Source organism: Augochlora pura, chromosome 7 (assembly GCF_028453695.1).
Source record: "Augochlora pura isolate Apur16 chromosome 7, APUR_v2.2.1, whole genome shotgun sequence".
NCBI classification, from domain to species: Eukaryota; Metazoa; Arthropoda; class Insecta; order Hymenoptera; family Halictidae; genus Augochlora; species Augochlora pura.
In genome coordinates this window covers 38,320,901-38,347,455 of record NC_135778.1, presented here as the reverse complement: position 1 = coordinate 38,347,455, position 26,555 = coordinate 38,320,901, and the positions used below count along the sequence as shown (strand labels likewise).

The 26,555-nt window shown below is 35.8% G+C and overlaps 2 protein-coding genes across 10 annotated transcripts; both read right to left on the bottom strand.

Annotated features, from left to right (window-relative positions):
• Positions 1-5,342: 5,342 nt before the first annotated feature.
• Positions 5,343-15,931, bottom strand: LOC144473095 (uncharacterized). 7 transcript variants are annotated; one of them, XM_078186661.1, is made up of 12 exons: positions 15,253-15,548; positions 14,807-14,876; positions 13,165-13,203; positions 12,653-12,818; positions 12,357-12,511; positions 11,906-11,995; positions 11,532-11,654; positions 10,974-11,141; positions 9,879-10,025; positions 8,256-8,319; positions 7,334-7,426; positions 5,343-6,079 (listed from the first exon to the last, which is right to left on the bottom strand). In XM_078186661.1, the coding sequence occupies exons 3-12, from the start codon at positions 13,189-13,191 to the stop codon at positions 5,838-5,840; spliced, it is 1,275 nt and encodes a 424-aa protein (XP_078042787.1). In that variant the 5' UTR covers positions 13,192-13,203; positions 14,807-14,876; positions 15,253-15,548; the 3' UTR covers positions 5,343-5,837. The 7 variants fall into 7 exon arrangements, with proteins under 7 accessions (XP_078042787.1, XP_078042788.1, XP_078042785.1 ...); XM_078186662.1 differs by lacking the exons at positions 14,807-14,876; positions 15,253-15,548 and adding an exon at positions 15,764-15,931; XM_078186659.1 differs by having other exon boundaries at positions 14,807-15,548.
• Positions 15,932-19,662: 3,731 nt separating this feature from the next.
• Positions 19,663-22,387, bottom strand: Eb1 (microtubule-associated protein RP/EB family member 1). Of its 3 annotated transcripts, none has more exons than XM_078185364.1 (7): positions 22,356-22,387; positions 21,518-21,793; positions 21,078-21,300; positions 20,797-20,850; positions 20,640-20,728; positions 20,070-20,231; positions 19,663-19,988 (listed from the first exon to the last, which is right to left on the bottom strand). In XM_078185364.1, exons 2-7 carry the CDS (start codon positions 21,782-21,784, stop codon positions 19,917-19,919), a joined length of 867 nt encoding a protein of 288 aa, XP_078041490.1. In that variant the 5' UTR covers positions 21,785-21,793; positions 22,356-22,387; the 3' UTR covers positions 19,663-19,916. The 3 variants fall into 3 exon arrangements, with proteins under 3 accessions (XP_078041490.1, XP_078041492.1, XP_078041491.1); XM_078185366.1 differs by having other exon boundaries at positions 20,640-20,713; XM_078185365.1 differs by having other exon boundaries at positions 21,518-21,812; positions 22,356-22,375.
• Positions 22,388-26,555: the final 4,168 nt, after the last annotated feature.

Here is a 26,555-nt window from a genome sequence, read left to right as displayed (position 1 = left end):
GCTACTTCTGTCGTAGAAATTACAAAGTTGAGATAAAAGAAATAAAATTTTATTGTAATTGGACCATTTTACTAGATAAGAAAGTTAAAACACCATTATTTATATTAATCTTTTTATTATTTCAAAGAAATGTGATTCTTTAAATCAATTTTTGAAGTTGTATAATTAAATACTTTTTAAGTTTTCTCTAATTTAATGCACAATTTTTAACTTCATATACAAGTTTATTTAATTTAACTCGTTTGTACAATATAACGAATAAACTTATTACATCTCCAAAACCATTTAGATCACTTGGACCAATTATAAAAAAGATTATATCGTTTTGAAAAGTGTACTAAACTGTACTAAAATTTCTCACCTAACCTCACCTTCCATTTCTAGACGATCAGATTTCCACACGAATGGATTTAGTTACAAAAAGTGATGTTAGTAAACAAAAATGTTTATATCTCGTAAATGTTTAACTCGTCACTTACGCCCACTAAAATCTTTTTATCGAACACAGTGTGTATGATAAATGCACACAAATGAACGGTATACCAATGGAAGAAAAACGACAAGGAAAAGAGCTAGTGAAAAGACGCAAAGGTAAATACAAGAGACAAAGAAACAATAAATCGTGCTATCTCGAAAGTGTTATGATTTCTCAATCTCTCGGGTCAATGGTGGCCAATCTGTGTTACTGTTTTTATACAGGCCGCTCGCCAAGAGATCTCGATAGATACGCTATCGATACCATACCCTAAAACCTATAAAATCCTTACCACAATCAATTATTATTACACAAAAAACCTTCTCAGTCTGACAGAGCTACTAATTCACTGCTTTTCGCTGATACTCTGTTTTTAATTAAACAATAAATGGAAGACAGAAAATCCGAAGAAATCGTTCCGCCGTTTTCGCTCGATTTCGCTCGAGTTCGCGGTAACGTCGCGGCTACTTTAGGTGTCAAGGGTTTGAATTAGTTTGACAGCAGATAACCAACTAATTGTTGCACTCGACAATCGGTAGAACCTTACAATTTGTTAATGACAAGAGACCCTCGAGGTGAAGTATCCAGGCTTAGCCGACAAGTGCCACCGAACAGTGCCTGCTACGAGTGCACTGATAAAAGCGAAACATTTCCTTCCGTATCTGTATTTATATATGCAACGATCCCGATAAGTAAGCACCGATGACGCTCCGGCGTGCTGCATCTGCGAAACGCTCGCGGTAATCGAGCAGCAAGCATTGTCACGGAGCGGACGCTGGGATGCACTGTCGGAGGAAACTGCAATGAAGACGGCGAAAGAGGACGTTTGACGTGGAAAGCAATCCACGTGGAAGGTTATAGGTTTCATAGGTGAGAGAGAAAGGGAGAGGATGAGAGAGAGAGAGAGAGAGAGGGAGAGAGGGAGTTGTTCTCTCAAAATAAATTCGCAATAAAAGTGCTCGCTGTTTGAAATAATTCAGCTTTTCTGTAGTCTAATTATTATTGTCCTCCAGTCATATATAAGGTGTCCCAAAAATGTTCGAATAAAATAAAATAGTTAACTCCTGAGGTTATTTTAAAATACTTTTTCCTCGCCGAAAATTTCTATTGCGGTGTTTTTAACGAGTTATTAAGGAAAAGCACGGACCAATCGGTGAATAAGTATTGTTCCCGCTGGCGGTAGAACCGCAATGCCGCCATTTGCTGTGCCGGAACGCGTCAGCTGTAGTCGCACGCTGATTGGACAGCGTTCTTAGTTAATAACTCTTTAATAAATCTACGTAGAAGATTCTCACTTAAATAAAGGTGTATTCAAATTACTCATTTGATTCAACATTTTTGATAATTAATTATAAATATGGAAAATGAGATATATAGAAGGTTTGATAAACTAATAATTTTAATAACTATGAATTTTGGTTCGCGAGTATAAAATCCATGATTAATGTTCAACGATGGCTTTGACGAGGATCCTACGATGTTCCTAGGTATAGTATCGTTTTCAACGCTGTGTACTTATCTAATGCAATTTCTAAAAAATAGACAGACTTTAAAGCTGCATTATCTATAGAATAAATAAATAAGTTGGAGTCATAGTGACGTAAGTCGCGTATTTCTCATTCTCAGGAATAAGGAGTGTTATCGCTTACTAATATATATTGCTGTTAACCAAATTTATTGATAAGATAATTCAGAGTTAATACAACAGTTTAGAGTTAATTTCATTTATCGTGACTTTATTATTTATTTTGTTCGTTCCTGTTTTGTATATTTTGGAATGCACAGATTATGTTTCAGAATGTAAGCTGAAATTTTTGAAAATGTTAACTTACGCCTACGTTAAAAAATTAAATTATCCAAACCGCGGAAATGCAAATATTCCAATAACTACCTCAATGTTTTTGTAAAATGGCTCAACTTATCTATTCAATATCAAAATCTACTTTTTACAAAAAATAATGTACTTTTAACAAAAAAAAAACAGTGAATTTCGAACTTGCTCTCAAAATGAAAATTTCTTCGTTGAATAATTAATATCCCTTTTCGTCTAAGAACGTGTGAAGAAAATGGCAAAATTAGTAAACCGCTTAATAATGTATAAAATAAATTGAAAATTCATTCGCAACATCGTTGAAACATCAAAAAATATTCCCGGAATATTCTATAAAAACTCGAGGTTCCATTTTTCCTTGCAATCGAAGTCTTAAAGCATTCTCAATATTTTTTTTGCGTCCCGTTCTCCTGTTTGTTGTTTCCTGTTTTTAAATAAGAATTCTTAATGGCCCACAAACACGATCGACGGTACGTTTAATTTTCTAGGACAGTGTAACGCTCTTATCTGTCCATCGAGCACACGTACGGCATATGGACAGTAATCTTTAGTTATCGTGAGTCACGATAAGGGATATTTTTTCGCAAGAATGGAACATCGGCGTATCGTTATTATTATTATTATTATTATTATTATTATTATTATTATTATTAGTATTATTAGTATTAACACGTTGTAGGTCGGGTGTTTCTGACGATTCGACTGCGTCGGTAAAGGATTACCAAAAACGTCTCCGGTACAATGTGAATTTTTATTCAACCTGTCCCCGTTCCTCGATGATATCTCGCGTGACAATATTCGCGATCACTTACGCAAATAAATTCGCGTATAATGTAGTACAAAGAATTTCTGAACAATGCGACCATCAATTTTCTTAAACAATGAAACATGAAGAGAACTTCTCCGCAGACAAAAGTTTATTAGAATCAGAAGCAGTCGCGATCAATTGCATAATCGTGTGCTGATTATAATATACAGGGTGTTCCGAATCGAACGTAGAACTTCAAAATAGAATGATGTATTGGATTAATTAATATTAATAGCCCACAATTAATTATACAGCTAACAATTCTAATCAAAGTTGTAATTGTAAATAAACATTTTCTAAAAATCTCGGATTGTACAAACTACAAATTTTGTAAATGAGTTATTTGTTAATGTTAGTCGATTTTGAGATTATTGTATTAGAAATGGAGGTGCGGGAATTATTCGTTCTTTTAATTTTGTAATCAGACGATGCTGGTACTTCGTGTGCGAAAATTTATTGCTATTTAGTAACTAAACATTTCACAGACCAATCAATTCTTACGAATGCTAACGCTGATACGCACTCGATCGAATATTGCTATGAATATAAGTTGCAGCTGAGCAGCGATTTCGCAATGCAAATAGTACGCGCGATTAAATAATTGATCAATGCGAGATGAATCGTACATCCATAACGATAACAACGCTGGTCAGCCTTGACTTTTGATTTCCTTTCGTTCGCATAAAACGCGCGTTGATGTTCGCACGCGAAACTTGGAACGCGGACCAGTGAAACGATTGAACAGATCGAAACGAGTCGAGACGAGAGTGACGAGACTATTATTACTATTTCTTGCCACGAATTTGCAATCCAACGTTTTGAGAATATATTCCAACGTATAATGAAAATAATTAAATAATATTGTGATAAAGTAAACACATTATAACAACGCAATTTTGTTGAAATAATAGAATTCTGTGCGTGTGAATATTCGATCTGTCACTCCGCGCTCCAACTCGTAAGTATTGGTACGCTTGTGAAACACCGTTCGAGTAGAAACTCCATAAATAATTCTAGTTCCTAAATAAATATTTTTCTCTTCCTGGCGATACGCGTAATTATACTAGCGCAAGCTAACGAATGTACAGGGTGTGTCGCTAAAAGATACGTAAACGCGAGCACCGCTGTGCTTATTTGTAGTTTCGCTTTTCAGAAAATCTAGTTCGAATATTCGACAATTTATGTCGAATTTAAACACGAATTTCTCAAAAAAACGAAGTCCGAAACGAAAGAACGTTATTCCGCATTCTTCGCATAGCTTTTCACGAAGCAATCGCCCTGTGCCCGCTTGTACATATCTCTCAGAGAATATTAAATAAATTCAACAAGTTAGCTGTCGCAATCTCTTTTGAAAGGTAGGTAAGTTACTGTTATTACATTGTACGTGTTCGATTTTCTTCAAATGACATTTCATGAAATATGTAATTCAACGAGTCGCCGTTATTTATACTTGCCGTATTTTAACGAGTTAGGCTCGTGACGGAGACATTTAGTAATGAGCTATTTATCCGTTCATTTAGCTAGGAATCAAATTTCATTCTCTCAGCAATATTTAAACGTTCGAGTAAATGTAAGTTCGCGATAAAAATAAAATTCTGTTTTTCTTTTAAATTAGTGTGGATCGAGAGAATTCTAATTATAATAATTGTAAAGAAAATGGCACGGCAAGGGTATGATAAAAGGGTTGATAAAGAGTATCAAAGTATTATTCTTATAATATTAAATATAGTTTTTTTTTTAACCAGTCAGACGAGTATACTCGTCGAAAACAGCTAATTGATTCGAGCAGAAAAGAAAGGTTATAATCGAACAAAGAAGATCAATTTTACTCTTAGAAGTTTACCAATAAAATTTCACAGCTGACCAAGAAAAACCCCATCGAGCAAAATTTCAACGCCATAGCTTGGCCGTGACAAAAAGATATGAAAAAGACTGTAATATGCACCATGGGATCAAAAATATGCGAAATATTTTTCAAGATCTTAAAAAGTATGCGAGAGTGGAAAATACGCGAGAAAGAGCGCAGCGTAATTTATCCTGTAACCACAATGGCGTAGAAGTTGTAAGATCGAAGAATTTTGCACAGACGGATTTTCCTTGGTCGATATAATTATTAAAAAATCACTAAGCTTCAACCATCGTATTCGGCCATACCCTTTCAACGATTGGGAAACCTCGACTACTTCCAACCTTTAACATTATCGAAGGAAACATAAAACGTCTCTTAATTAAGTCAGGAATTCTTCATTTCGTACAAAGGCGTAGAAAATACAATCAGCACGTTCTTCGCGAGATGTCCTACTAAAGATTCTTAACGAAATGATATTTCCAGAGCTAGTATATTTCGTATATTAACGAAAAGAAGACGCGTACGAATCGGTTCGGACAAATCGCCATCAAAGGTTACGCTGGTTTAATCGACGATATATATCCCCCTGTCTCGCCAAAAATCGCGATCGATAGCGATTGATAACGCAGCAACGGCCGCCTATCGTCGTCGATCAGCGCAGCCGCGTCGATCACGCAACAAGCTCGATTACAACACTGCAACCTTACCGATAACGCAGCTCCTCGCGCGCGCGTGCTTCCAGAAGAAGCGGCGCGCGTTTCGTAAGAATTAAACGGACGATCGCGTTGGCATGATCCGAGGGGGAGGGGAGGCGGTTTCCACCCTCGAGTCGCGTAAGGGAACGTTCGATCCGGCGTGAGCTTAGGGAACGACGTCACTGCGGGTTCTTCTCCGTCTCGAGGAACTGCTTGTTCTCTTGCTTCTGCGAGTGTCGGGCGACGTGTTTCTTGCTCGGCTTGTGCTTTCTCTTTTGAGAGTGAGAACTCTTTTGGCCGTCCTCCCCGATCGAAGATTTCGGGTCCTGATCCGGTATCTTGTCGCCGTCCTCCTGCGTGGCCGCGACGCCGTCGGCAGCAGCAACGTCCTGCGTCGACGATGGTGGCGCTGCTTCTGTTTCTGATTGATAATGAGCGGTGCTCGTATCAGTGTATAATCGGGATTGATTTGAAATCGGCTTACTTAATCTAGATCCACTGCCGCGCTCGTGTTTTCCTATATTTAAACAGAGTCAATTTTATGAACTTCTAACGCGTTTGTTTCGTTCGATATCGTATCGCGAGCAGAGAACGTATCTTGCGCCGACTGCTGAAGAATGTTCTTCGATTTACGCGCGCTGGAAACGAGGGACGTGTAATTGTGTACCCTTTTTTATTTACAGAAATAATAGAATTGTGAATGGTATATTTTAATTAGGTATTTTATTTCTATTTTAATTTGGAAAAAAACGTAGAACTGAGTAGCATGGTTCAAAAGCTATTAATCAGAAAATTTAGACGAATAAAGAATAAGCAAAAATGGCAACATCGATAATAATTCGAAGCACTATTTTTAGTATAATTAAATAATATTAATATCAATATTTTAGCATTTATTTCATTTTTTTAATTTCTATTTCTTTTTTGTAATTTTCTTCAGTTTGTTTAGTCGCTCCGCGGTTGATATAAGTGCTGCTACCTAAAGTTTATTTATGAAGAAATCGACTATATTGATTTATCAATCGAAAGATCCTATGATAAAGGTGTGTTTGCGCTACGCAACTCATCTTCAAAGAAAAGTGGACTTACACTGATTAGCTTTTAACTGTCCCAATGTTGCAGGTGCATCTATATTTAATGCTTTTAAATGACGAAGCTTAAGAAGTTTTCTGAATTTAGAAAGTTACTATAATTCATTGACTACTTTCAATTAAATCAGATAAAAATTTTATTTAAAATTATTTGTTTACGTATTAGAATTTTTAGTTCGCCCCATATATTTATAACAATATATTTAAAACATGTAAACTTCGAAAAGATTTCATTGATTATATTCATTTATATTGCTCTTAATAAATTCTAAATTCTAAATTTCCCATACCGGCTGTCGATACACACCCGCGCACTATTACCGACATCGTTAAATTTCAATTCTGTTTCTGAAATTCTTCGATCGAAAATATTAAATTTACTCTCGTCAATAAAAATGATGTTTTACCAAAAATTTTTGTTTAAATCGTCGAAACACGGGACCTTACCATACGTTTATTTCAATAATTTTCAACAAGATCGTATATCATAATTATGATAAGATCATAATTGTGAAAAGCAAATCGTCCGAATGTCTACAAGTGTCGACAATAATGACAAAATTAATTGATTAAAGTTGAAATACCTGAAACCGTGTACGTGCTGTCGCTGAGTTCATGCCGCGCTTCTCCATTGATGAAATCATTCGATTCGCATGCGGCTATCTGCGTTTCAGATTCTACAAAGAGACAGAGACATCAGTGTCTTGATTAATTTTTTCATCGCCGTTTGCAACGCGCGAAGAAATGCATTGTTACTGTCGCAAGCGAAGACAAAACGATGGAATGAGATTCGCTCAATTTGTTACACCGACTGTATCTCGATTTATAAAAAATAATTATTATACCTATGCATTAATAAACTTCAAGCTGGATCGCCTTTATTCTTACTTATATCCGACCGAATATCTTTGTTAAATATTAAAATCAACAAGGCCGAGTTAAAATTCTGTTCTCGAACCGAAAGAATATTCTGCGCAAACGTCCGCGTTCACCTCGCGGCTTTCTATATTTATTTGTATCACTAGTTTTCGCGATAGAACAAGAAAAAAGCCATAACATGTATCGGGAACAGGCAATCAAGATTAAATAACTGACCAAGAAATTGTCTTTATTGTGTCGCTTCTTATGAAACTGTACTCTTACAAGTACCGTGTCGTTACGTTTAAAAGACATGGATGCTCGTAAAACTGGGCGGTGAGTCGAAGTATTCATCTTTTCGTCGCTGGGACAAAAGTAACAAATGATTCTGGATTTCACTCTGGATCGTATGGATCAACAGGTTATTTAGGCGAACGTCCGATTTCGGATCACTGTCTGCCGCTGTTTCGCTCGGAGAAACAGAGGGCGAACGTGAGCCTCGTCAGCTGGAAAAGTGGCGTGCCAGCGGAACGACGACGATCTACGCGTTAGTTTACGCTGATGAACCACTTGTCCAGCTGGCGGCCGAGTAAAATGGCGCCTCCTCATCGTCATCGTATTCCCTTGCTGACCAGTAGACGGACTCACCCGGATTGGCGACGCACGTCTCGTCCGTTCCCGCGGCCGTCTCCGTTTCCGTGTCGCGCGTCGTCTGAAATTTGTTCAACGTTACGAATGAGAAACGACTTGCATCCCGCCATCACGAAGGTATGCACGACTAGGGCAGTGGAATCAGTTATTACTTCAGCCGATTACTGTGCCCTACGTTCATTTTCAAGCGTAATTTACGGGACAATTTATTAGTGAAATCCGATCGATTAGTTCGAGTCGAGAATGTAAAAAATATCGCGGAAATTATTCGAATTCTTTTAGCTTTAATTCGCAAAATTTTATGTAATGTTTATAAAGAGAACGCTTAAGAAAATACTGAACGAGATATTGGACTAATGAAACCATCGTGTAAAATAATGACGGTTTATTTGAATTTTGTTTAAATCAACTTGCCATAAATCTATTAAATTCATTGACAGATTTGTGCGACGAAAATTGTTAAATGAAAAGGGAATCAAAGCTATATTGTTATAGAAAAGCATTTGCCTTTTTTCACTGACTAAAAACCTGAATAGTAACAATAAATATACTGTGTTAATTTTAGTGCTCGGTTGGTTCAGCGTTCAATAAAGATATTCAATTTCAACGAAATTATATTTCTTCTCAAAACGAATAACTTCAGACTGTACAACTTTCAGCACGAACCGATGATACATTCTCTGATTTATGACTTCTCGCAATCTACACCATTTTCTCTAAATTATTACGGCGATTACGTTATATCGCTTTTTGGCTCTTCCACGACCCGATGCACGCTAATGAATTCCGTTAAATTTATCACCACTTCAAGATGGAGAGCTTTCTTATCGTTTGGAATTTGCTACGTTGCAATTAACCGAGGATACTGTCCAGGAATTATTGTAGATTTTCCATGAATTCGTTGTTCGTTCTATTACTATTATTATTATAATTATTATCATCGTCCAGGAATTATTGTAGATTTTCCATGAATTCATGTGTCGTTTTATTACAATTATTATTATTATTTTTCTCCAGTTTAATTCGACTGACGGGCTTAGAGCTAAGTTTGATCGTTGTTTTATTCCATTGTGTGTTTTTAATATTATCCCTTTTTGAATGCGTGTCTTTTTCTTTAGATTTCATTTAACTAAGTTTTCAGTGAATGAATGCGGTGTGATTACTGTGGATGATATAACGAACAGTAGTACTTTTTGTGTTTCTACACTCTTTGTATTTCAATTGTGATATTATTATTATTATCATATTAATTTATATTATCATTATAAATATCATTTCCCGCGGTACATGTATTTCGAACGCACGACAGATCGAAGCTATCATTACCCAAGATGGGAATTTCAAATTCTCTAAATTTTCTAATCTGAAATTATTAATTTCGACGCAACGTCGCGAGAGATAGCAAAGTCTTGAAAGATAACAAGTCCTTTGAACAATCGATTCGTTCGAAAAGATCGGTAAAATATTAGAACAACGAGATATCTTCTAACTAATTCGTTAGCGTGATGTTTCATAATTATAAATTCGATAAATATTCATATACCTTCAATAAGAAGTCGCAGACTTCCACAAGAAGTATGTAAAGTGTAAAAAGATAACAGCAACGAAGATCTTCTTTACCTTTTGGCGAGGAAGTGCGTCAGACGCTGGCCAGTCCAAGAACAGTTCGTTGGTTGCCACTAGGTCTTCCACTTCGGACACGGATATGTTCTCTTCCCGTTCGTCATCGCTCTTCGACGAACTCGACTGCGAGCTGCATTCGACCGGCTGAAAAAATCATTTTCGTATGAGATAGAAATCGAGAATCTAATAAAAAATAATTAAGAAATTTCATTTGTGCGAGACAGAATTTTTACAATTGAGCCGTTCATTATGAAAGTAGGTCGAGTCAATTTTCCAAAAACATTGAGCTATTTATCTTAATGTTCATATGTTTATATAATGTTTTTTAATTATATTATATTATATAATTTTATTTGAGCAAAGTCTGTGAAACACAATTTTTAACAAAGGAAGGACAAAATTATTAAAAATATATTTGTTATTAAAACGCAAAATTTTGTAATATCTAGATGTTGAAATAAGTGGACTCAGGCCACATTTCAAACAAACGGCTCGATCAGTATAATTCTCCGTTAATATATTGATTTCCAATCACAAATTTCTTCGTTCTACAACAGCTGGCGGAAAGTTTTCGATCGAATCAACGGCGCGGAGCGAATTAAAAAGTCCAAAATTTTGTATATGTAAAATACTATTGTCACACATAAAAATAACATGCGTGGGACGATAGTGACGATAGGAAGTAAATGTTTAAAAAGTATTTCGAGTTTCACTTTATTGTCTATTTGAACAGAAAAAATCTTACTCGACGCCAACCGAGCGTTCTTAATTAATTACGTTTAAACAAAGCCACGGATTGCATTTGCGCTAAAGAGTGAATTACTTCGAATGACCACAGGCACACCTCATTCTCTAGAAGTAGCATAATTATGGGGAATAATTATGCCAAACCCATGTCAATTTAACCGTACGCTACTCTGAATAATAAATTAAAATTAATTTCTCTTATTTACTTCGTGTCGTAACAATCGAAACATCGCCATGTATTTTATACTCATAAATGGACTCTTATATATAAAAAATATTGGCCTTTTCAGTAAGCTTTGCAACACCCCACTCGATGAAAAACATTCTGCCAGTGGTTGTACTTACGTTGAAATCGGAATCGTCCTCGCTGTTCAACGAAGCATATTTGTCGAGCTTCGTTAATGTTGTTTCACTTTCGGAGTCGGAACTCACTTGTGACAATTTTCGTTTCCTGTCCGCCGGTATCGGGCTTCCGGCGGATTCGGTAGTCGACGTCTCATCTGGCGATCTTGCCTGCAACGATACATTTTTCAACGACCCCTTACACAATCTTGTAATTGTTAATAAGTAAATTTATGCGTGGAATTGATTCGAAAAGTGCAAGTAATAATATAATATTTTAATATTTATATGTAATGATCGCTATAGCATCCGCGTCAGTGCAGATGGAATTAAAGTGTAAAATAATATCAAAAAATAAACGCTATATAAAATTAGTTGCACGTTAATATGGCTTACAAATTTTAATGTTATAGCGCTCATGTTATTTTGCATCGGAATGGTAAGGAATAATACAGCATTCGGCGAATCTACTCGATAAGTTAATTGCAGGTTAATAGCAGGTTAATTGCTCTAATTATTAATTGTATCGTTGATAGACGTGCACAATAATTACAGACTCACCGTGTTGAAATCCAGACCAGTTACACAAATTTCAATCGGCGGTGGGGACGGTGATAATTTGGACGAGTCGAAGCAAAACAACGTCGACAGTGTCAATCTTATGGATCTGACCAGGAGCTTGTCCTACATCCATCACCGAAACTATTATAGTGCTAAATTTAATCAACCGTCTGAGGATCGACTGTGGCGGAAAGGATAGCATCTAAACCAAAGTCTACCGGGGATACCTTCAAAAGTAAACTACGAAGGAAGTGCGACGGTCGATTAAAACCGAGAGTGCAAGGCTTTAGAATAGGCGTGGTGATAAACATATAAATACGATGGAAAACAATCGGATAAACACATAAACTTAAAGCTACGAATTATTAAAATACCTTGTTAGCGTTTGGTCTACGTCTCGATGATTTCACCGCCTTTAAGTTTATTGTCCTTAACCGCCTGCGGCATCTTTGCACGAATTTTACCTGTAAAACGTAATCTGTTTTTGTTTATTAGAGTAAAGACATCATTGGGAAGGGTTTTTAATAGGACAATTTTATATATAAAAACTCTTATGTGGAGCCAATTCAATTAATAGGACCACTATTGTAATTTCAGTTTTATAACTGGAAAATCACTCAACAATTTTATGTTTTTATATATAGGAATTGATTAAAAAATTAGATTACCGATTTTATACATTTATTAGATAAATGGCTTTTCCACTCTTTTAAATTATAATATAAAATAATTTTCTCTTAAAATTGGGTAATACTAAATTCCAACGTTGGGAAATACTAGAAATATGTTTTTATATTTAGGCAGTATTTATATTAAATTGCATACCATCTTGAGCGGCTCCACGTAAGGATAGCCAAAAATAAAAGCACCAACGTTGATGCCGACTCTGATAACTCGCAGTATGACCAATCCTGGTATGAAGAGGATCCAAGGCAAAGGTCTGAGGAGCTCAATTTTTCCGAACAACTTTCCATTCTCCTCTACACAGAAAAATACAATTAAATATAACACGCTCGCCAATGATAAAATCTTTTATATAAAATCCGTTAAGCCGATTCTCCGATTAACAGGTTAAATAATTATTAACTATCCTCCGTGAAAAATAAATATTCATTAAATACCAGCGCTGATTTCATGGGCCGGTAAACTCCATTGCGTTGACTTCTCCACGACGTTCAAGAAGTAATCGATCGCTTTGAAGAGCGGCAGGCCCACGAACGTCTGCGACACTGTTATGAACATTGACTCGATCCACCCTTTTACACCTCCGGTTTCCTTGGATGTTGCCTAATAATGTTTTTGTTATAATTGAATCAAAATGAAGATAATAATAGAATACACAGTGAAGAGTAAAAGTGTCTGTTCTGTTTGTCTTATCAAAATAAGGATAATACTACCAATTTGTTGTTACCTCAACGCCAAGGTCATATGAGCAAAATTAGTTGTGCTCGAATCAAGAATTGCAATAATAACAAATGGTACTTTACATCTTTCAGTGATGCATTTTTATAATAATAATATTATGTCTTTTTCTTTCGTACATCTACTCGAATGTTTAAATCCTTGGTAACAAGCGTACACTTTTGTTTGTCACTGTGTCCATACGTATTTTTAAGATGGCTGAAACACTTACAACGGGCGGAACTCCATCATGCTCCATGTTTACGTTAATCTAGAAAGAAAAGCGCAAATGGTTCACGTTAGCGCATAGCGTGATCGATACGAAAGCAGTTGTAACATCATGGATTAATGACTCAGAACTTATTGATGATTCAGTACAGACAATCGCGTTTTCAACAATTCTTTAAATATGAACCGATATAATAATTTAAAAATACTTTAACCCTTTGCGCTCCAGGGTTCCGAAGTTCCATTTAAAATTATCATCCAACTCGAGGACTTCGATACGAAGACAATGAAGATCAATTTTAAAAGCTCCGAGGCTTTCGAGAGCAAAGGGTTAGAATTTTAACTATACGATGCATTGTTCCAGAAATTCTTCTCCCTTGTCACAGACTGTGTTGTAACAGAGTCTATCATTGGAGTTCGTGCATTCCGTATGATAGGACCAGGTCACGCCTTCTCGATAGCAGATTATCACGACCGCGTTGTTTATTGTTTATTTGTTATTGATTTTACTACGGCTTAATAAAGAAGAATTTAATTCGCGCGTACTTGTCGTCGAACTGTCCACATACAAGTAAGTAAGAATTCCACGAATGTTCTATAGCATGTTCGTATCCTAACATTAACTTTTCTGTTCCTACTTTCACTGGTTTCGTCTTTAAATGCGTCGAACGAATATTGCATAATATTAATAATGTCTCAGTCGTGCTATTAAACAACTAAATCGGCTACGCAGATAATATGTTCGTTTAAACGAAACAAGCGAAGGATATCTCGTCTATTAGTAGTGATCACACTTCATCTTTTAATGCTGACAATGACAAGATAACGCATCGTTACTAGCTGACCTTTTCTTCGGCATCATTCTTCAATCTCTTATCGGTTCGATGAAACATTTATCTATAATATAACGTAGCCCTAGCAAATCATGTTAATACTGTATTTCGGGGTTTGTGCGATAATCAGGCGAAAGAGCGCGGTTCTTCAATTCAGTTAATTAAAAACGAGGACCACGCGAGTCTCACTTTCTTTCAAATTACGATGCGAGAACCGTTTCGATAGTGTTTTGAATCCAGATCCCCACGAAGAGCGAAGTCATCTATCGACAAGCGCTTCACTCGGAAACACGTGGTAAATTTTCAGGAAATCTATTGTTCGCGTGTTAGCACCTAAGTAACAAATTCTCAAATTCTTCAAAAAGAGTATTACGCGAAACCATGTTTCCGTTGACTAAACGAGTTAACAAACAAACCGCGCGGGAACAGTAGTGACAACAATTTCGTTATCAGAAAGACGTGACCCGGTGTTATCCGCTGTGACACAGAAACACAACAAACGGCCGCGCGGACGCGTAACGCGAAATAAAAATTGTTTCTTCGCGCGTCATTATGGAAACAACGATATTCGCTATCCCATTGATGAGGTGCGATTGGATGAAACTTAAACGGATATTCTGGACAGTCGTTTTCTCCGAGGGATAAACTAATTCTAGAATACTTCTTCCGAACGAAACTTTTTACAATTAATAATGCGAACAACGCGCGACGACTCGGCTAATCGCGCATCTATTTATATTCAGATTCGATTGATTAAGCTAAATGGTTTTGACGTGTGTAAAGTTACAGGCATCGTATCAAATCGAGACTCACCGGACGATGTCGATTCCTCTAAGGTAGCTGGCGACGAACTGCGTGCGAAGAAGTATACGCGATGGTTTTTCTATTGTTTAGATCAACAAGGGCGACCGTTTGTAACCGTGAAAGGTGAAACGAAATTCGCCGATGTAAACCGCGTTATTCGTAAAATTCAATGAAAGCGTGGACGGAAATTTTACATTCTGCAATATGTCTTGCAAACGAAGTTAAATATTAAATCCTTTGACATGTTCGTAATCGTATGAACGCTATTTTTGTTAAACCGGTTAAAATACACTATCCAAATATGTGCAAGTGGAATATAAAACAGTATTATATGAACAAATTATAAAATTTTCGGAATGCTGTTACATTATTTTCAATCAAAATTATTATTTTGCTTTGGCTTGTTGGAGCTAGACAATTTTGATCTCCCGTAACGATTCACAGTCCATTCATACCAACGACAGTTACATTTTCATCGCACAAACCATTCTCACAGTCCAATTGTTGTAAAACACTTGAGTAAATAAATTTTATGTGAACGTGTCTGAGACAGCCTCGCGAAACAACCACGAATTAACTACGAAAGACGACGCGTTCCGCGTTGAAAAATGGAGCGGAACAACTCCGGAACATCCCCGATCCGCAATACCGACACACAGACTTATTGTTGGCGGATACTAGTAGAGCAAGGGGCTAACATAATCAAGACCCCATGGAAGACGCGTCTCGCGAAGCCGTACGATCACCCAAACACGATCGACGAATAACCAGTAACTGGCGCGTGCGGTATCACAGCGAAGACCACAAGATCGAGATCGTAGAACTAACGCGTTATATAATCACCCGGAATACACGATGCTTGTTGTTAGCTTCCTGTCTTGGTCTCGTTGCAATCGCAACGCAAAGCGATCAAGAAGACAAATATTCTTAGCAGATGCGTTGCTCGGTTCCTCGCCGGATGCTCACCTGGATCGGCGATAAAGAAGACGTTTGCGCAGCCAATTATTTAGCGACCGAGCTTCTGTCGAGAAACTAACTTCGCGGTGCCGTGTCCTCGAACTATGGGAGGGATGTTGCTCCCTCGATTCGAAGAGACCAGTGAACTTGGTGGAACGGAGAACGTACGTGTGTGCCGGTCGCTGGAACGACTGACGTAGAAGAAAAACCTTCTCGCCGGGCAACCTTTGCCCGCGCAGTATCTCCGTGGTTTCTTCGTGATCGCATTGTACGTACTTGCGAATGTTCGAGGTCACCGACACTTCTGCTCCCCGATTCTGATTTGCACTCCTAACGAAACGTCCCGCAAACGAATCTTCCTCGGGCGACAAATCGATCGAATAATTTCTCATTTTCTACAGGCCAAAGAACTTGCTCAACCTATTTCTCCCAAATTTTATCTGTTCGCTTGATTTTAATGAGGAAAAATCATATATAAATTCAAAAATTTACTTTCATCTATTTATGCAGATAGTAAATATGAAAATTGTGAAGTAAATGCGATAGAATAAATTAGTATCAACACTGTGAAATTTTGACAAAATAACAGAAAACAATTTTTATGTCAAAGCAACTTAGATGAAGGTTTGCAGTATATAATTGATTTTTCTACTTTCCTTTTATATAATATCGCTCTTAAATTGAAATCCGCAAACATTGAGACTGAAATTAAGTGAATAACCAATGAATCGGCTCCGATCTAACAGGAATTTATCCTCATAAATAATTCTTTATTTTACGAAATGTCTAGGGACAAATGTGTCACCCTTATTCGTTTAACCTTACAATCAACTACAATCATAGAAAGGGAAATAATGCGCTGACAGTTCGTTTTCGCGTTGAAACATTTTTGCTTGTTGTTTCCGACAATTTCAACATGTTTCGGCATACTTTTATAATTTCGTTTCTTGGTTCTAATACTTCGCACTAATAATTAAAAAGTTTGTTGTTAAAAAAAAACTCTTGTTAAAAATTTTGAGAATTTAATTGCTAGGTAGAATCTATTGATTGTATCTATCCACTATGAGTCACCGAGTCATAATAATCGTATAAAAATTAAAATTAATAGTCTTCTTTCGTCATCAGGCATGAGTCAACACTTCAGGTGGCACAAGTCCATACTGTAATGAAAATCATTTGTTTCAGTGCCATATAGTTATATTAAAATACTTACAATGGACAAAATTTGTTGGAACTTTACCTCTGGGGTGTACAAAGATTCCTTTAAAATATTCTGCGTCACAAATGGAAGATCTCCATAATCACCATTTTATACCATAAATGATGTATAATTTAATAAAAGAATAATCTCTTCTTTTTCTTAGATGCTTCATGAATATTTTCTTCAACTTCAACTCTATCAATTATTAAAAGATTCATTATATTTCTACATATACATAACTAGCTCCAAAAATATTGTAAACCATATTATGAATTCTGCAATTATTGTCAGATATGTATTTCGAGCGAGAAGCATTCTTCACTCAAAATATATACTTTGTCTACCTAAAATAATTTTGATAAATGTCACGAACAGTAATTTCACTTACATTATCTATCTTCAATTATCTTTAACCACCTTGTAGAATTTTAAAATTCTGTATGTATTTATGCTCTTGATTTGTTTTGAATTTGACTCTTTCTAAGAAGATATTAACAGGGTAAAGCATGTCCATAGATTCGCAATAACTTGCATCAATGGATAATTCTTCCACTATGGTAAACAATGTTTGCAAACAGCCATTTATCCCATCTTCCATAATGTCGTATCTGTTTAAATTTTCCATCTTGGTATCCTTGACTGGGACAATGTCTGAAAAAGAACAATGGAGGCATTACTTTCAACTAAGTTTGCGCAGCTTTATAATTGTCAACCCTTTCTTTATAGTATAAAAGTAGTTTTTAAAATTTCCTTTACATTGTAATGCTTTCTTTAATCAAACTAACATATACCATCAACAGTATAGGAAACAATAGTTCTTAATTACCATTAAACAAATGACAATTATAATTAAATCCAATATAGATTTTGCACTATGACTTTTTCAATAACATTAAAATGCAATAGAAATATACACGTTACCGACATATAATACACAAATCTATTACTATGAACAGACAGACTGGAAATCTGAAACTGTGGATACGCTTATGAAATAGTTTTTCATGTCAGTTACTTTTCGCGTTATTGATGATGAGTGAAAACAAGATTGATAACGAGTATTGGCAGTAAAAACGAATTCGTAATGAAAAAGACAACAACTATACGAGAGAAATAAGTATCGTAAATCTTTTCACGAACAGTAAAATAATCACATTTTCTTACAATAGTCAAACCGGTCAGACGTTAATTAAAATCGTCACATATCAGCTTGTAAATCGAAAAAATAACGAGTAAACAAGAGAGCACGACATCAGCACACCCACATGTAGTTTTTCTCCCTTTACCATGCTTGTCATCTTACTTTCTGGTTTCCACCACCAGAAGCGCCACTATCGCCTCCCGAAACTGCGCCATCGCCCCTGTTAGATCGACGCGTCGTTAGCATCCAGTGGTCAAACATCTGGTTTTTAAAATAATTAATTCAAATGTTGCAACTCGTCGTTAACAAAATATCAAAGATAATATGATTGGAAGGGAGATGGTTCGATCTTTAACGAAGATACCGACATTTTTATAGGATATAGGTAAGTTTAAATTATCGCTTCGTTACCCTTTGCGGGAATTCATATATCGCGTTCTTTTGCGTTTTGATATTTACAGATTGCTACGTATAATTAATATTTCGGAATTAATAAATCATTTTAACGTGATAATAGGTTGCTCCGGGCATTGTATTTGATTTCGCCCGATTGGAATTAGATGTGGGAAATCTTTTATGCTGGTAACGCGGTGTACCAGTTCTTTTAAAGGCTTCAAGCGCAACCCTCTGAAGTTGCAGCAAATCGCAAGGCACCGTTTTCTCGCTTCTGGTAGTTTTCGCGCCAAATCGTAGGTGTAGAATCGCCGGCTTCATTTTATTTAATTACAAATCATGAATCGTTCTATTAATATCTTTCAATTAAAACTCATTGATCCGTATACAGCGTTTTAAAATCAACTAGCTTCTAATATGAATAGAGAAACTTGTGAGATTAGGTGGCCCCTTCTACGCTATGACTCTTACACAAACAATAGGGATAGCGGGCCGCGTCGCAGATACCTTCGTGTACTCCGTCCCAAACACCTTTGCGTACTGTGCCCCTCAGTCAACTTCGCGCACCGCGTCGCAAATATTTACCTTAAATAATTTCAGGAAATTTATACGTGGATAATCCTGTCGAAGGAGTGGGGACAAAGGGACCTTGGGCCGCGATTGCCATTGCGATACAATTTCTCTCATTTGATCGACAGCTTCGGCTCGCGAAAGGTCTGTCGGCCTAACTTTCGGTCGGTCGCTCTAATCTGTCGAATGAATGCCGATGTAAGTATAATCTTTATTAGCACACAAGGCGCCTATAATACATAATCTGCTTTGGCATTTAATAACGATTGAATTTAATCGAATTCCTTGCTGTTACAGATCATGCAGGCCACTACGTGAATAGCAGAGATCGGGAGGCAACGCGATCGGGCTTCGTCATTCGATCGCGATCATAGTTACTAAGTTATTTGTTAAAGCGTTACTAGTTAAGCAAAAATTGTTGTTGCAAGAAAGGGAACCATAACAAATTCTGGTTTCGTTCTGACTCCCTTACGGGTCTCCACTCCAGCAACCTCCACGTGGTGAGACCCGGGAAATCGATGTAATTTTCGATTTCCAATCAGCTGTAAATTCATTTGCAACTAATTACATGGAGCTAATGGCTGCGAAGTGATGATTGGTTTTTTAAATATTAGGTAAACTATAAATTGGCAAAATATTTAAATTTTAAGTCTATTATTATACATCGGGAGGCAAAATTACACGCAAGCCTCTAATGAATTCCGGCGAACTCGCCGCGAAATTATTAAATATCTATACAGAGTAGCTTCGTCCATCATACAGTGATTGTTGATACAGTCTCACAAACGCAAGAAACTGAAACGCACATTGGTACTATGCTGTTCATTTGTTCGCATTGCTTGGATAGAAAAGTACAATTAATATTCTTCTTCTTCGTCGTCGACCGCGACTCCATCTTCTTCTGACTCTTCCGTTGCCCTAAATCCATCCTGTAAAAAAAGAACAATTGATCTCGTGCCGCATAGCGATATTAGAATAATTCCAACGAGAAAAGTTTGTTGAAATACTACCTCCGCGGCGTAAAGAATATCTAAAATCTTCTGTACTATGGGAATCTTCTCTACTTCTTTCTGACACTCTTCTTGGCACATTACCTCGATGTCGCGCAATTTGCCGAAATAGAAATCTCGCTCCTTTTCTAAACCCTCCGTCATTATGTGCAACTCATCCATCTAGAAACAGATACATTATACTGGGTGCACCCGGGTTAAATCATCGAACCTCGTATGTGAATTTATGATTGTGAAACAAATAAATATCTCCTCTGGAAGTACGCTCGAAGGTTAACATTGTTTGAATGAATAACATTGACATTAAACAGTAAACATAACCTTGACAGTAGACAAAGCTTCTCTTCACTTGTTATTAGTAATTGTTATAATTACAATTATTTTTAGTAATAAATATATATAGGTTTTTTTTAGTAATATAGGCGATAATCCTGAATTATATCGATGGCATACATTACTATACTTTAATAGCAAATATCTCATTTAGAGCGTACTACTACATGAGAAATTTGTTCGTTTCACGGTCTTAAATTAATGTATAAAATTCAACATATTTGACGCATATTATACCTGAACGCGGAGTTCTTCAACTCTTTCGTCCTCACGTTTACTGACAAGGCCCGTTTTCACTGGCAGACGGTGTGCTGATTTTTTATTAACTAAATTTAAAATTGCAACTTTGTAATGGTAAAATAAAAAAATAGGAAAAATACAAATAAATAATTACTATTGTTTGCAGGCTTGGCATTAGTTGCATGCGCAGCAGACGTAGTTCCCTCACCTGAAGTGAAATTTTTGCCTTTTGTTATTAAGTCAGACAGCGCTGTGTCCTTTTGTTATTAATTTTAACGAATTGTTAATTATAAATAATTAGGAAGAAGTCAATGATAAATATTATGTATAACCGTCTTGTTAAATATTGCCGATTTTGCAGATTTTTCTGCATCACGTTTGGCGGTATAAAATCAAATGCAATATAAAAGAAAAAAGACAAGTAAAACAATGTACCGATACGAGCTGGTGCTTTAGATAAAACTACATCACGAGGAGTGACACGCTTTGGATTAGTGCCATGGGATGTACCACGACCCATGGTATCTCCTCCTCTCATAGCCAGAGCATCGTACGGCTCCGCTCTAGAGTAATTCGCGTCAAAGAATTTTTTGAACCATTGCAGGAATTCAAAGTTGTCTTGAAAACGGCCTTTTACTAGTTTATCGACGGGAACAATCTGTGAACGATCATAAAAAATTTATAGAATAGAATCGAACAAGAAGATAAATTCACGAAGATGCACGACGTAAAAAATAAAAAATCACCCCTTGACAATACTATTATGATTCCTATAATTATTGTTATGTATGTATTTCGTGTAAGAACGTTCTTCATTTTATGCTACGTTTGTCTAAACTGCTCGCGATAAATGTCGTAAACAATTTTTCACTCACCTTCTCGACTTTCATTTTTCTGAAACTGCTTTGCAAAATTTTAAAATTCTGTATGTATTCGTGCTCTTGATTCGCTTTGAATTTGATCCTTTTTATGGGTACGCTACCCGGGAAAAGCATGTCCATAAACTGGCAATAAGCCGCGCCGCTGCACAATTCTTCGATCTTTATAAACGATGCTTGCAAACTGTCATTCACCCAAGCCAGCATATCGTGTCGGCTCATGTTTCCCGTTGTCACACTCGTTGAAAATACATTAATAGCCATCTTGGTGTCCTAGACCGAGAGTGAAACGCTTTTGATAATCAAGAAAAAAAAAACATTGTTTAAAATTCCAATCTTATATCTCGGCCAGGATGGTAGTTATAGGATTAAATCAGTTTTATAGTTATTTTGCTTAGTTAACACGTTCACCGATGGTACATGCTTACGTTTGATCGTTGTGTACAGGATAATTAATAATTACTTATACTATATCAAGTTTTAGTAATGTATCAAATGACCAGTGTGAAAACAACTCGGCACGAAACGTGTTATTAATTATTAAATATCCTGAAAAACAGCTGACGCGAATACCGAAACTCATAGCTTGCCAATACGTTAATGATCATGCTCGTATGTCCAAAATACATAATTATTTATACTTGAATTTCGAATATATGAATCCGAACGCTATAAACATCGGGCTACGTTTAACAATTAATTCTAGAATACTACTTCCGAATAAAATTTGTGCAATTAATGTACGGATAACGGTAATGAATTCGGCTAATTCCGTTTTTGGTTATATCTAGATTTTTTATCGTAGTTGCAAATATCAAAGGAAATCGTGACTCACCTAACGATGTTGATTCCTGCAAGGTAACTGGCGACAAACGACGGTCGGGGAAGATACGCGGTGGCGTTTCTACTGTTTAGGTCAACAAGGGCGACCGTTTGAAACCGTGAACGGTGAAACGAAATTCTGCGACGTAAATCGCGTTATTCAAAACATCCGAAGGAAATGTCACACACTGCAAATTGACTTGCAAACAAAATTAATCGCGGAACCTTCGACACGTTTATAATAATATGAACGCTGCTTTTATCAAACGATTAAAATACATTGTTTAAAATCTAAAATTAAAATTATTCTTCACGGAATAAACTTTTCAGTTTTCAACCTAGAATGACTAGAAAGTTAATTTGGAAATAGTGTCAAACATAGAAGATTCGTCTGTTTTGTGTTTAAGATAAATCATTTTGAAAATTATGCGCAGAATTAATCTATAAATAAAACGCGTTTCATTCGTTTGAGCGATTCGTTTGAACGATCAGTTTTTACTAGGATATGTAAGTGTTCAGTCTTCATTATGTGTTTAATATATATTGCAAAATACTTATGAAAACGTACCTTTACGTGAACAGGTCCAACGTAGTATTTTCGTGGTTTCTTCGTTGCCGACAGTTTTGCTTGAGGTTGAATAAAAAATTAATCAACGTTAGAAGATAAAAATCATAATTAACGATTTTATTTGTTTTAAATATAAATATCTTTCTTCTTTAGTAAATATCTTTCAATTGTTTGTCGTGATTAACGACTAAAGTATGAATTCTCCCCTCCATTTTACTTCAATTAATTAATTCATTTTTTGAATATTACTAATATTACCATAACGAAAGGTGGTAGGGAATAAAAAAAGCTATTTCTATCGTTTACTTATAATAAGTAATTTATTATGTTCCCTAACATGTAATACATAGATGATAACACAGATTCAGCCATTATCATGCGAGGATTAACATGAAATCGTTAAGATTTCAGAACTTGAATTGATATGTTTTTAACTATGTTTAATTGATTCGAAATTTTTTCAGAAATTTGCAATATTCACTCTATGTCTCGCTATATAAGATTGTGAAACTTTCGATCCCCATTCGAAAAGTAGAATACAATAATGCAAACAAATATTGCTAAATTCTTTCATAACATTTTTCATCAAATTTCCAAAAGTCATTTTGCAAAAATTAGAAGTAAAGAAAAATTTCTTTCGTTAATTAATAGATTACTTACTCTAAACAAAAAACAAAGTCTAAGTTCTTCAGTTTAAACGAGCCTAGCGAAACAAAAGTTATTAATTTCTTATGGTTTTTCAATTCCAAAATGGAGGACGCTTAAACAAACGGTAAGCATTGATATGTAGTATTTGCATTTATTTGAATTTATTATTTGTTATTTTACAAAAAGTTTAATCCAAGTAATTTTAAATAAAGAAACGATTGTAATTGGTATTCGAAGTGAAATGTCAAAAATTCAAGATAAAAGCCAAAAATATTGAATAGAGAAAGCGCGAGTAATTTGTCATAGTTTTTTTCAAAATGGTGGTCGCTTGTATACAGTGAATCGGTCAGAATTGATATTATTTATACTCCATGTATCGGAATGTGATTTTTCAATTGGTAACGGAACTTGAATCTCTTATTGCACATGTGGCACAAAAATCTCCTTTCCTTGTTCCCGCAGTCGACTCTCTGGTGCCTTTTCAAGCTGTCCAGCCATTTGTACTCTTTCCCGCAGTCGGTGCACACGTAGTAAGCTTTTCGCACCGACAGGTGAGAAACTGCTCTGAAAGGATCGTCTTCCGTCTGTTGCAATTCCCGTAAACACCAGCTCGATCTGACGCCGAGCGAGGCTCCTTCGCTTGTGCGGCGCTCCTTCGTTCCTCGGTCCCGCGCGGCATCGTGTTTTCCCGTGTTATCGACACCTGTAGGAGAAGCAGAAAAGGGTAACGATAATAGGTCACGAAATGGCAGAAAAGTTGACGGGAAAAACTTCTACAGATATCTACCTCCCAAATATGATAATGACAAATGACACAGGACAATCTCAGCCGATCAATGCGCGCGGGAGAAAAGTACTTGTTGACTATTTTTTTTATAGAAATAGATAACAATTCTTCTTTCGTTAATTATTCGCAACTGTATGGTAGATCACTGATATATATTCTGCTTTTATCTATGCGAACATAATTTATGTCAGGGCAACGTACACGCGCTTCCATAATGCAAAATATTTATTCTGCATAATAAAACAATAATGAACATTCGGATGAAAAATCAATTCTCCATCTTGATAGAATTAAATAAAAGTTCACTTTCTATCGTACTTTCTTCCTTAATTGTTAATATCGACGTTAATATCCACCGTCGATGCACTCGTCTTTAAACATTTGACAATTTCACGCTTATCTTTAAGGCTTAACGCTACTCTTTCTCTTTTTCAAGGTTTTATCGCGCAACACGTTTTCGTTGCGGAAATAAACTAATTTCTTTTGGACAGCGGGTAGTTACTGTTCAATTAATAACTGCTGAGAAACATTTTTATTACTCGAACGATGGTGGAAATAATAATGGACCTCGATTAATTTAACGTAGAAACCTCTATTATCTGAACTAAGAGAAAAAGACAGCGGGGCCTCTATTGTTATTATTAACCACCAGTTAATTTGAGAGAGGTTGAAAACCGACGATGAACATTTCAATGAAACTGTAATAACCTTACATGGACATTGGAATTATAGAGGTGTTTATTCAAACATATTTAAAATTACATGATCTTATAATAAAACTCGTCAACACGTTTTCTGCCGTATGCACCGTTATTTGTACGCGCTGACAATTATTTTGAAACCAAATAATATTTTAGTTGATGATAGATAAGCTGACAGTCATTTTTTGATTAAATAATATGAATAAACTGACAAAAAAAATAATCGCTGTATCAATAATATATCTAAAATAATTCCTATTAAAATAATAGCAACTATTAAACGCATGGCATACACGTTACAATAAAAAGTGACATACAACAAATACAGTCAACAATAAAAAGTGACAAATGCGCTGCGACCACTTTCGAAATAAACGGCTTGTTTTTGCTACTAAATAAATAAACTTTCAGCCTATAAATAGTAACAAAAATAAATTTTCCCATGTACAGCAAAGCATAGTGCATTGTTAAGTATGCGTGGCGTGATCGCAATATTTGCATAAAAAATAGTTCCGGCAGAAAACGTGTTAACAGATCACTATTACTCATGTATTGCACAGGTATTTATAATTAAATACCGTAACCAAATGGAACTTCGTTTGTGTCTTATTAGGAAAAACAAAATTATAAAACTGTATCGTAATAAGAGATTTAAATAATTATCCATCTCGTAACAGCATAAAGTTACTTATATTATAATTTCATTTTCAACGTGGCGCTCGTGTTATTCAAATGTTTTTCTGTTAAAAAATAATATATATAGCTTAAAATGATATGGTTGCTTTCTTTAGGCAGAAACTCTGGCCAGGCTAGTGTTAAACGTTACATATTACATACACGTACTTGCTTACGTACATACAATGTATTATTACGCTATCGTCCACGTAGGAAAGTATGAATATCTTTATTATTGCGTTGACCTCGCGAAAGTAAAAACTAGAGCGTATCTTTGGCACAATTAAGAGGTATTTGCAGTTTTTTTTAAACATCTCTCTGTTTGATAATCTAAATCTAAGCTAACGTTGTGTCGTTGATTCAATTCTGAACGCGTTATACAGGACACGGATACGTGCTGGAACACGTTTTCTCGTACATTGTTGGTTAAAATGCGGATGCGTGTCGCTATTTATATCAAATAATCATTCATAAAAGAAGACCGCAGATTTTTATGCAAATTAAGCATGGCTTCTGTTATAATATCAACGGCTAGGAGTTAAATGAAAATTAATTCTTCACCTCAGTCATTTGAATGAGTATCTGTGGATGGAAAATATATGTAAAATACGAGAATTTAAACTATACTTTAAGAATTCTGTAATAATTGCACAAGATCGGTACAAGTCCCATCGATTTACTTATACTTCGAGAAACTATGCATTTGCAAAAGGATCTGTTGTCTAGTAATTAACATACCTTATTCGATAAAGTATTTTAGTCGGATTTTTTAAGTAACTCATTTTTGTACGAACTGCTCCGTCGATTTAAAGTAACCTTTGAAATATTCGAACG